Consider the following 12,030-nt stretch of genomic DNA (forward strand, 5'->3'; position numbering starts at 1 on the left):
AGTTAGATATCACAAAGCTGGCAATCTTCCTAGATGTTTCACATCATACTTATTTATTTATTTGTTTACCATGGCTGCCCTCAGCCAATTGTTTGTCCTGCTCTAGAGAAGCCAGGATAGTAAGAGGAGCAGGAGCAGGACAAAGAGATGTCCTGGCTTGGTTTCATTTATTTCTATTGAACCTGTATTCAAACAGCCTATTCTCATTGTTATACAATCTCATTTGCAGGGGATATAACCGTGTATTCAAGATGGCAGTGTTCAGCAACATCACAAAAAGTTACACAAATAAATGCACACATACTGTTCAATACACAATAGAAACAGACAATAGAGGGTTGTGTAACTGTTGTTTGTTGTGTGTTTCTCCAGGCATCGCCTCCTACCTCTGCACGGTAGCAGGGGGGACCTGGAACCCAAAGGGACCCGACCTCAGCAACTGTACCTCCCACTGGGTCGCTCAAGTGGCACAAAAGGTTGGTCAGCAGTGTCCTCCCATAGCTCCTGGGTGGCAGGGAGGGAAGGAACAAAACACCAACTTTTCTCTACTTCTTTATCTGAAAGGGAAAAGTATATCTGTATTTGTATGAGCATCTTGTTGGTTGCAACACTAAAGACGTGGTTTGCCCATATCTTCTGTATTCCCCTGCATGACTTCGAGATGTGAACAAAAGTACACATTCAATGCACTTTTCTCTGTAAAAAAAAATCTCTGCCACTTGGAATTGCTCTCTGTACCCTATAGCTTGCAGCATTGATATTGATTTGAGTTTTAATCAGTATATGATACATTACTTGTATAGTGGTCTGACACTGTGATGCCGATCCTCCAGAGACGTTGCACCAATGACCCTGAGCCTTTTCCTGCTGTGCTGTTTTTCTTCCTTTCTCCACATTAAATCAGCAGTATCCATTGTTATCACATAGTTAACGTACCACATTCCAGGTACAGATGTAGGATCTTCATTTGACCTGTATTGTCGCAACTAAATAATCCTGCAGAAACCGGATTTTAACCTTTAGTCCAAAGTGTTGCATGATTGGTGGTTAGACTATTATCTGGTCAAAATGAGGCTGCATGGAGAGTGGAACACTGTTAATATAACTGTGTGTTAGTGTGGGTTTTCAGTGAATTTATGCAGTCAAGAAGCTCATCTGCATTTCCTCCGGTGCACAAAAATTTGCAGCAACAAAAGAGTGACCAAATCCAGATCTTACATCTGTATTTAGTAAGAAACAAGTAATTAAAAGCTTAAACGATCCATTAATATTTACGTTTTTTTCCTCCAACTCTAGATCCGTAGTGGGGAGAATGCGGCTAACCTAGCCAATGAGCTGGCCCACCACACACAGGGCCCGGTGTTCGCCGGTGACGTCAGCTCATCAGTGCGTCTCATGGAGCAGCTGGTTGACATCCTGGATGCTCAGCTCCAGGAGCTACGGCCTAGCGAAAAGGACTCGGCCGGGCGGAGCTTCAACAAGGTAATATAAAATAATACAGTGTCTTCAGAAAGTATTCAGACCCCTTGACTTTTCCCACATTTTGTTACGTCACAGCCTCATTCTAAAATGGATTACATTGTTTTTTTCCCCCATCAACCTACACACAATAGTCCATAAACCGTTTTTGAAATGTTATTTATATATATATATATATATATATTGTATAAATAACATTTCAAAAATATATATATATATATATATACACACACACAAGTATTCAGGCCCTTCACTCAGTACTTTGTTGAAGCACCTTTGCCAGCAATTACAGCATCGAGTACAAAGCTTGGCACATCTGTATTTGGGGAGTTTCTCCCATTCTTCTATGCAGATCCCCTCAAGCTCTGTTAGGTTAGATGGGGAGTGTCACTGCACAGCTATTTTCTGGTCTCTAAGGAGATGTTTGATCGGGTTCAAGTCCGGGCTCTGACATTCTTGTCCCGAAGCCACTCCTGCGTTGTCTTGACTGTGTGCTTAGGGCCGTTGTCCTGTTGGAAGGTGAACCTTCGCCCCAATGTGAGGTCCTGAGCGCTCTGGAGCAGGTTTTTATCAAGGACACTCAAGGATATTCAGAGACTTGTTCCGAAGCCATTCCGGCATTGTTTTGACTGTGTGCTTAGGGCCGTTGTCCTGTTGGAAGGTGAACCTTCGCCCCAATGTGAGGCCCTGAGCGCTCTGGAGCAGGTTTTTATCAAGGACACTCAAGGATATTCAGAGACTTGTTCCGAAGCCATTCCGGCATTGTTTTGACTGTGTGCTTAGGGTCATTGTCCTGTTGGAAGGTGAACCTTCGCCCCAATCTGAGGTCCTGAGCACTCTGGAGAAGGTTTTCATCAAGGATCTCTCTGTACTTTGCTCCGTTCATCATTCCCTTGATCCTGACTAGTCTCCCTGTAAGATCCACTGAAAACATCCCCACAGCATGATGCTGCCACCACCATGCTTCACTGTAGGGATAGTGCCAGGTTTCCTCCAGACGTGACGCTTGTCAATCAGGCCAATCTTGGTTTCATCAGACCAGACAATCTTGTTGTCTAGTCTGAGTGTCTTTAGGTGACTTTTGGCCAACTCCAAGCGGGCTGTCATGTGCCTTTTACTGAGGAGTGGCTTCCGTCTGGCCACTGTACCATAAATACCTGATTGGTAGCATGCTACAGAGATGATTGTCCTTCTGGAAGGTTCTCCTATCTCCACAGAGGAACTCTGGAGCTATGTCATAGTGACCATCATGTTCTTGGTCACCTCCCTGTCCCAAGGCCCCCCCCATTGACAAAAACAAATGATTTCACCTTTATTTAACCAGGTAGGCTAGTTGAGAACAAGTTCTCATTTGCAACTGCGACCTGGCCAAGATAATGCAAAGCAGTGCAACAACACAGAGTTACACATGGAATAAACAAACATACAGTCAATAATACAGTAGAAGAATGTATATACAGCATGTGCAAATGAGGTAGGATGAGAGAGGTAATGGCAATAAATAGGCCATGGTGGCAAAGTAATTACAATATAGCAATTAAACACTGGAATGGTAGATGTGCAGAAGATGAATGTGCAAGTAGAGATACTGGGGTGCAAAGGAGCAAGATAAATAAATAAATACAGTATGGGGATGAGGTCATTTACAGGTGCAGTGATCTGTGAGCTGCTCTGACAGCTGGTGCTTAAAGCTAGTGAGGGAGATATGAGTCTCCAGCCTCAGTGGTTTTTGCCGTTCGTTCCAGTCATTGGCAGCAGTGAACTGGAAGGAAAGGCGGCCAAAGGAAGAATTGGCTTTGTGGGTGACCAGTGAGCTATACCTCCTGGAGCGCAAGCTACGGGTGGGTGCTGCTATGGTGACCAGTGAACTGAGATAAGGTGGGGCTTTACCTAGCAGAGACTTGTAGATGACCTGGAGCCAGTGGGTTTGGTGACGAGTATGAAGCGAGGGCCATCCAACGAGAGTGTACAGGTCGCAGTGGTGGGTGGTATATGGGGTTTGGTGACAAAACGGATGGCACTGTGATAGACTGCATCCAATTTGTTGAGTAGGGTGTTGGAAGCTATTTTTTTAAATGACATCGCCGAAGTCGAGGATCGGTAGGATGGTCAGTATTACCAGGGTATGTTTGGCAGCATGAGTAAAGGAGGCTTTGTTGCGAAGTAGGAAGCCAATTCTAGATTTAATTTTGCATTGGCGATGCTTAATGCGAGTCTGGAAGGAGAGTTTACAGTCTAACCAGACACCTAGGTATTTGTAGTTGTCCACATATTCTAAGTCAGAGCCGTCCAGAGTAGTGATGCTGGACGGGCGGGCAGGTGCGGGTAGCGATTGGTTGAAGAGCATGCATTTAGTTTTACTAGCATTTAAGAGCAGTTGGAGGCCACGGAAGGAGTGCTGTATGGCATTGAAGCTATTCTGGAGGTTAGTTAACACAGTGTCCAAAGAAGGGCCAGAGGTATACAGAATGGTGTCGTCTGCGTAGAGGTGGATCAGAGAATCACCAGCAGCAAGAGCGACATCATCAATATATACAGAGAAAAGACTCAGCCCGAGAATTGAACCCTGTGGCACCCCCATAGAGACTGCCAGAGGTCCGGACAACAGGCCCGCCGATTTGACACACTGAACTCTATCAGAGCAGTAGTTGGTGAACCAGGCGAGACAATCAGTCGAAAGACTTGGCCAGGTCGATGAATACGGCTGCACAGTAATGTCTCTTATCGATGACGGTTATGGTATCGTTTAGGACCTTGAGCGTGGCTGAGGTGCACGCTGGACCAGCTCTGAAACCAGATTGCATAGCGAAGAAGGTACGGTGAGATTTGAAATGGTCAGTAATCTGTTTGTTAACTTGGCTTTCGAAGACTTTAGAAAGGCAGTGTAGGAGAGATATAGGTCTGTAGCAGGTTGGATATAGAGTGTCTCCCCCTTTGAAGAGGGGGATGACCGCGGCAGCTTTCCAGTTTATGGGAATCTCAGACAATACAAAAGAGAGGTTGAACAGGCTAGTAATAGGAGTTGCAACAATTTCGGCATTTTTGCTCAGTTTGGCCAGGCGGCCAGCTCTAGGAAGAGTCTTGGAGGTTCCAAACTTCTTCCATTTAAGAATGATGGAGGCCACTGTGTTCTTGGGGAGCTTCAATGCTTCAGAAATGTTTTGGTACCCTTCCCCAGATCTGTGCCTCGCCACAGTCCTGTCTCTGAGCTCTATGGACAGTTCCTTCGACCTCATTGCTTGGTTTTTGCTCTGATTTGCCCTGTCAACTGTGGGACCTTATCTAGACAGGTGTGGGCCTCTCCAAATCATGTCCAATCAATTGAATTTAACACAGATGGACTCCAATCAAATTGTAGAAACATCTCAAGGGTGATCAATGGAAACAGGATGCACCTGAGCTCAATCTCAAGTCTCATAGCAAAGCATCTGAATACTTTTGGCTTTGTCATTATAGGGTATTGTTTGTAGATTGATGCTATTTTTATTTTATTTAATCCATTATAGAATAAGGCTGTAACATAACAAATTGTGGAAAAAGTGAAGGGGTCGGAATACTTTCTGAACACACTGTATGTGACCCCAGGTAGGCTACGAGTGCCATATACTGTATGAACATGCGTGTATATATCTAGGTAGGTAGTATTCCCTGCTCTCCTCAAGGTAGTCTCACTGCAGAAAGTTCATTCCAATCAAGCCTAAATAACTTATTTGGAGTGATAAGTCACTTTTTTATGTTTCTTTGTACCAAGCTAAATTATCTACCGTTATTGGCAGATCATTCTGTTATTTTAATCTTAACAAGGCTTTATACAAGTCATTTATATTTTTTAAATGTCATTTTCAAGATATTTTACCTTAAACTAAGTTACTTGTATAAATCCGTTTTAAGCTTAAAATAAACAAATTGATCTGGCAATGACGTTAGATAATTCCGCTTGGTACAAAGAAACATACAATTTTTTTACAAAAAAAGTGAATTATGAGTCACTCATTTAACCCCAACCCCAATCCCCACCCACCCCTCCACAACCACAAGTCTTTCTCCAGGTGAGGGGGAGGAGGGAGTGAGGTGAGGCATCCCCAGCCCTTAGGGTAAGGAGGGAGCTTATTCTTCCAGCCCTATAGCCCCACCTTTTCCTAGAAATTACTGGGTTCTGAAATGCAGCTTTCTCACCTAGCAGCTCTAAGAGCTAATGGATAGCAGCCCCCCGCTAGCCAACACAAAGAATAACTCTCCTCTCTACCACCAGACAGGCAAGAACAGAGCTGCCTTCCCTCCTCCAGAGCACTTACCATGTCTCTCTGAGTGAAAGGTACAAGCAGGAATCTTAAGGCCTAACTTCCACAGTCATAGAAATGAATGACAGTTTTACAGTGCTATTCAGAACGCAAAGGTGAAAGCAAAGTGGATTTGGACCAAAAGGCACGTCCGTAGTGTTTTCTTTGTTCCCTTCGTAGCTAGTCATAGACTGAACCTTTCTGTCTATGTTCTAACTGTACTGTCTTACAACAGCGCAATGCTACACTCCTTCAGCCACAATTTAGCTGGCTGTGGGAATAATGAATCCGTCTCTTTTGACAGAGACCGAGACAGGCCAACTAAAGCTCTAAATAAACCCCAGAGCTGGCAGACTGTTATAACCTCAGTGCCATGGAATCCAAATGACCCCCCTCTGGCTTTGTTTATTGTCTCAATGCTTTATAAAGCATTGTTAATGCAAAGCATAGGAATTGAATCTCAGCAATTCCCCCTCTACAACGCAATGCTGTGCAGCCTTGTCTCTGCCAGCCAGGACCTAGTAGTTATGTAAGCTAGATACATATTCAGATACAGCTTCCGAAACACATTTACAATGTGCTACATAATATATTGTGAGCTTCTTATTTCATCTACCTAACATAAGGTTTATACATTCTAATTTCCTTCCTGATTCGAGTTGGGTAAGTGGTGTATTTTAGGATATGTGTTTTCTAGACACAGACAATCCTCTTTCTTTCCCCTAAGCTTTTTGCTTCCTAATAGTGTTTCTCTTGTTCTTGATCTTCTCTTTGTGTTAAAAAGCTTCAAAAGAGAGAGAGGACATGCAGGGCATATATGAAGGTACTGTATACCTGCTGGTTCCACATAGACCCCTTTACCTCTTAAAGTGTCCACAGTATGCTCAGTAGCATTGGTGTTATGCCTGTGGCTGTCTGTCCGTCTGTGGTGATCTGTTGGCTTGTCTGTATGCACAACGTGTCCACCTGTCTCTCTGTTTGTCCATCTGCCAGCCTGTCTATCTGCCTGTCGGTATGCCCATCCATCTCTCTACCTCTCGACTCACCTGTCTGTTTGTCCATCTGCCAGCCTGTCTATCTGCCTGTGTGTCTATCAGCCTGTCGGTATGCCCATCCATCTCTCTACCTCTCGACTCACCTGTCTGTTTGTCCATCTGCCAGCCTGTCTGTCAGTCAATATGTCTTGGCTTATCTTTAATATCTCTCCTATCACTTCTCTCTTTCCATCCCCCCCTCCTCTCAATCCCTCTCTCCATCCCTCCATCTCCTGTCTGCTCCTTGTGTGTTGTATGAGTAATTGCCTTCCCACGGCCGTAATTGTACCTCCCTGTCACCCGTAAGTGTGATCAAAGTGGCAGTGTACCCAGTTTTTCACTTGCTTACACTTTACCATTCTCAGCGTCTCCATGTTCTTCCTCTCGCTGACATTTTTGTGTTTGTCTGGTGGATTCGTGTTCAGTCCAATTAATGTGTTTGTGTTCATATCGGATGTTGGGACTTTTAATTCCTTTCTCTCTCCATGTCATTTTCCTTTGCTCCGAGTTTATAATCTGAGAGCAGGTCCTGCTGAAAGAATGGGCTCTGGCGTAAACACAAAGTGGGCCTGTCTTACACAGCACAAACCAGCCTTCTCAGATCTCTTGTGTTTCTCTCATCAGTCTCTGTTTGACTGGTCGGAGCAATCTTCACCATGATGAGTTAGGGCTGTTTTTACTGAGGTTTCTTTTACTGTGAAAAATGGGGATATGTCTCTGTCAACTTGATTTAAGGCCGTCTTCTTTATGCATCACCATCCATCAATAGACAATGTTAGTGAAATCAGCAGCACCACCACCACCCAAGAATGTCCTGTTCACTGTGGGGCATCTTGGGTAACACCCTTGTGATTGTTGCGTTGTGCGACCTCCACCCAGGCGAGAATAAAAGAGGACTCAATCAGAACATTTTTTATTTTATTTTAACACTGTCACAAATTACAGACATGAATTTGTTTCATTTTTTGTTCCTCCTTCACGCCTACAAGGGGGTTCTCAGCAGGAGGGAAGACCGTTGAGTGTTTCTCTGTTTGTCTGGGGTGTAATGGTCCTCTCTTCTCTGACTCTCTACCTCTCTCTTATACTCTCTCTGACACCCGTCTCCTCTCCTCTCTGACTCTCTACCTCACTCCTATCCCCTCTGACACCCCTCCTCTCTGACTCTCTACCTCTCTCCTATCCTCCCTATCCCCTCTCTGACCCCCTCTCCTCTCCTCTCCTCTCTGACTCTCTACCTCTCTCCTATCCTCCCTATCCCCTCTCTGACCCCCCTCTCCTCTCGGACTCTCTACCTCTCTCCTATCCTCCCTACCCCCTCTGAACCCCCCCTCCTCTCCTCTCCTCTCTGACTCTCTACCTCTCTACTATCCTCCCTACCCCCTCTCCGACCCCCTCTCCTCTCCTCACTGACTCTCTACCTCTCTCCTATCCTCCCTATCCCCTCTCTGACACTCCTCTCCTCTCTGACTCTCTACCTCTCTCCTAACCTCTCTCTGACACCCCTCTCCTCTCTACCTCTCTCCTATCCTCTCTCTGACACTCCTCTCCTCTCTGACTCTCTACCTATCTCCTATCCTCCCTATCCCCTCTCTGAGCCCCCTGCCCTCTCCTCTCTGACTATCTACCTCTCTCCTATCCTCCCTACCCCCTCTGAACCCCCCCTCCTCTCCTCTCCTCTCTGACTCTCTACCTCTCTCCTATCCCCTCTCTGACTCTCTACCTCTCTACTATCCTCCCTACCCCCTCTCCGACCCCCTCTCCTCTCTGACTCTATACCTATCTCCTATCCTCCCTACCCCCTCTCTGACCCCCCTCTCCTCTCCTCTCCTCACTGACTCTCTACCTCTCTCCTATCCTCCCTATCCCCTCTCTGACACCCCTCTCCTCTCTGACTCTCTACCTCTCTCCTAACCTCTCTCTGACACCCCTCTCCTCTCTACCTCTCTCCTATCCTCTCTCTGACACTCCTCTCCTCTCCTCTCTGACTCTCTACCTATCTCCTATCCTCCCTATCCCCTCTCTGAGCCCCCTGCCCTCTCCTCTCTGACTATCTACCTCTCTCCTATCCTCCCTACCCCCTCTCCGACCCCCCTCTCCTCTCTGACTCTCTACCTATCTCCTATCCTCCCTACCCCCTATCTGACCCTCCTCTCCTCTCTGACTCTCTACCTCTCTCCTATCCTCCATACCCCCTCTCTGACCCCCTCTCCTCTCCTCTCTGACTCTCTACTTCTCCCCTATCCTCCCTACCCCCTCTCTGACCCCCCTCTCCTCTCTGACTCTCTGACTCTCTACCTCTTTCCTATCCTCCCTACCCCCTATCTGACCCCCCCTCTCCTCTCTGACTCTCTTCCTCTCTCCTATCCTCCCTATCCCCTCTCTGACCCCCCTCTCCTCTCTTGTCTGACTGTCTTCCTCTCTCCTATCCTCCCTATCCCCTCTCTGACTCCCCCATCACACTCCGATAAAGGACACACCAATAGTATTTGCCAGCCGAGAGTAATTATCACCTCTGAACAGTGCCTGCTGTAATTTGCGCAGTCAGACATCCAACAGTGGGTGTTCCCTAAAGCACAAGGCGCCCGAATGAACGTCAGATCAACGTTAGATGTTGTGTGTGTGGTCCTTAAGAGGCTCTATCTATCCCATCTGAAGGGTCAGCACTCCCCCATAGAGAGACACAAACTGACACTATAGGCATCTGATTCAGAGCTGGACTGTACGCTTATCATAGCTCTAGGTAATAATGGTAGCCATGCTGTGTGGTCTGTTTACATGTTGTGGTGATTGGTTAATCATCAGTCTGGTTTGATAGCGAGGGACTACAGGGTTGAATCAATGGTGTATATAAACCCTGGATTGCTGATGCAATGTATTGGTACTCCCCAGTAGGAGCAGTCCTCCATAGGAATGAATGGAATTCTACGATATTTCAATTAAATGTTTCAAGGACAAAATGTACATGTATTTTTTGTTCTTGTACTGGGGACAGCAACATTCGTAATGTCAAAAACTCATTTTTTTTTGTTCACATAAAACAATTTAGAAGTATGCATTAAGTCTGTAATAAAATAAATGTGGCAAAAACGAATATAGATATTAGAAATGCATTTCTATAGCTTCCAATATTTTTTTTTACAATGGTGGGGGAGTGGTAAGATGGTGGCACAGGGCCTCAACACAAGTCATCTAGTGTATGTATAAATTATTGTGTTTAATCCCCCCAATGGTTAATCTAGGCAACAGGGTAATTGTGCCTATGGTCAATTTGTGTGTGTGTGTGTGTGTGTGTGTGTGTGTGTGTGTGTGTGTGTGTGTGTGTGTGTGTGTGTGTGTGTGTGTGTGTGTGTGTGTGTGTGTGTGTGTGTGTCTGTGTGGATGATAATCACAGCTTTGCACTAATTGGTACAGTGAGTGACTTTTTTATTTCCTAATTACCACTATAGTGTAGCCTGGACCTCTGCTGTGGTTAATGGCACCTGTGGTTAAATTGTCTCTGGTTTATTGGGCCATGGGTTGATATGGATTTGTGGGGTAATTATGCCAATGGCTATGTTTATCTGTGGGGCTAGCCTAGCGTTTCTGTGTGGCTATGGATATGCTAAGCTACATAAGGGTCGTCAGTGTGGCTAGCGTTAGCGATGCTGTGTGGATATAGATATGCTTAACTACATGGGAGTCATCAGTGGGGCTAGCATTAGTGCTGCTGTGTGGATATAGATATGCTTAACTACATGGGAGTCATCAGTGGGGCTAGCATTAGTGCTGCTGTGTGGATATAGATATGCTTAACTACATGGGAGTCATCAGTGGGGCTAGCATTAGTGCTGCTGTGTGGATATAGATATGCTTAACTACATGGGAGTCATCAGTGGGGCTAGCATTAGTGCTGCTGTGTGGATATAGATATGCTTAACTACATGGGAGTCATCAGTGGGGCTAGCATTAGTGCTGCTGTGTGGATATAGATATGCTAAGCTACATGGGAGTCATGAACTCTCACGCACAGGGTCACAGGGACCTCCATTTTGATCAAAATATGATACTTTTTCTAGAAGGTTTGGAATGTTTTGCTTACTTACTGCTTATCAGCCAAGCAGGAAATGAAAAGATTGCCATTGAAAACAAGCAGAAATATCCCCATCTTTACTTCGACTGCTACCCAAGAAACAAATGCATTTAGTTTTTTTTGATACCATTTTCGCCTCAAGGAAGGAAAATCTGCGCATTTCAAGGCCATTATCACCAGATCCTGTTATGGAATATATTCATTGTTAGGGAAGAGGAAGATAATTGTTCTTTGGGAAAAGTAAGATGTTTAAGAACAGGAACTAAGAGAGCAGTATTGAGAAGGAACTGCTCCATTCATTTGAAAAACATTTGGTTTGTGTTCCAACTTCCCCTCTGGCACAGTTTTGTTATTCAAAAGAAAATAAATGGGTCTAAACCAGGGAAGTGGGGAGACAACTTCCTTTAGTTTATATTCTGTGACCGCCATGCCATCTTTAAGTGATGTTTTAATTTAAATGTATCTTCATATCATCCTATAATGCCAGTGACCTTATTTATTAAATGGTTTAGTTGTTGATGTTAATTTGCTTGGTCTTGCTTGCCATCTACATAACATGCCTTCCTTGCCCCCTTTCTGCTGCAGACAGTTGTAGAATTTATGAGGTATAAAAAAGCAACAAACTCTGACATTTGTTTCCACGGATACAGGCTATTGTGGATACGGTTGACAACCTCCTGAGGCCGGAAGCCCTGAAGTCCTGGGAAGACATGAATTCCACGGAGCAAACGCACGCCGCCACCATGTTACTGGATACCCTGGAGGAAGGAGCCTTCGTCCTTGCCGACAACCTGATTGAGCCCGCTGTAGTCAAAGTGCCTGCAGACAATATCAGTATGTTTATTTTCTTCTCTCTACCCTCCCTGCCCGTCACTCATAAAAAGGAAAAATGAGACAGACACGTCTGCCAGTTGCAATCCACAGTTTAATTATAAGTTTAATTGAACTGTGACCCTGTCTTGGAAGAAAATGACTTTGACCTCAGTAGTGAAATGTGCTTTTTTACAACAGTTTGTTATGTCCAAGGAAGTGGAAGTTAACATTCACAACCATTCTGTAGAAAGATACTGATGTTAGTTTCCGTGGGCTTCTCATTCTAGACACAGAAAAATAACCTGGACAGCTATTCCTCCAGGAGAAAGGCAAAGTGGTTTTTAAAAAGACCACA

General features: G+C 45.1%; 1 protein-coding gene across 9 annotated transcripts in view; it reads left to right on the forward strand.

Moving 5' to 3' along the window:
* Positions 1–12,030, forward strand: part of LOC135512789 (adhesion G protein-coupled receptor L2-like) — a 129,713-nt gene that overhangs the window by 82,042 nt on the left and 35,641 nt on the right. For 6 of the 9 annotated variants that reach the window (XM_064935168.1, XM_064935187.1, XM_064935203.1 and 3 more), the window contains exons 7-10: positions 373–476; positions 1,297–1,482; positions 6,544–6,582; positions 11,513–11,696. In XM_064935168.1, coding sequence (XP_064791240.1) covers positions 373–476; positions 1,297–1,482; positions 6,544–6,582; positions 11,513–11,696 — 513 coding nt within the window. The remainder of the gene's footprint in view (positions 1–372; positions 477–1,296; positions 1,483–6,543; positions 6,583–11,512; positions 11,697–12,030) is intronic. The other 3 variants (XM_064935178.1, XM_064935196.1, XM_064935240.1) reach the window with 1 other exon arrangement.

The sequence above is a fragment of the Oncorhynchus masou genome, chromosome 3, assembly GCF_036934945.1.
Source record: "Oncorhynchus masou masou isolate Uvic2021 chromosome 3, UVic_Omas_1.1, whole genome shotgun sequence".
In the NCBI taxonomy this organism is placed as follows: Eukaryota; Metazoa; Chordata; class Actinopteri; order Salmoniformes; family Salmonidae; genus Oncorhynchus; species Oncorhynchus masou.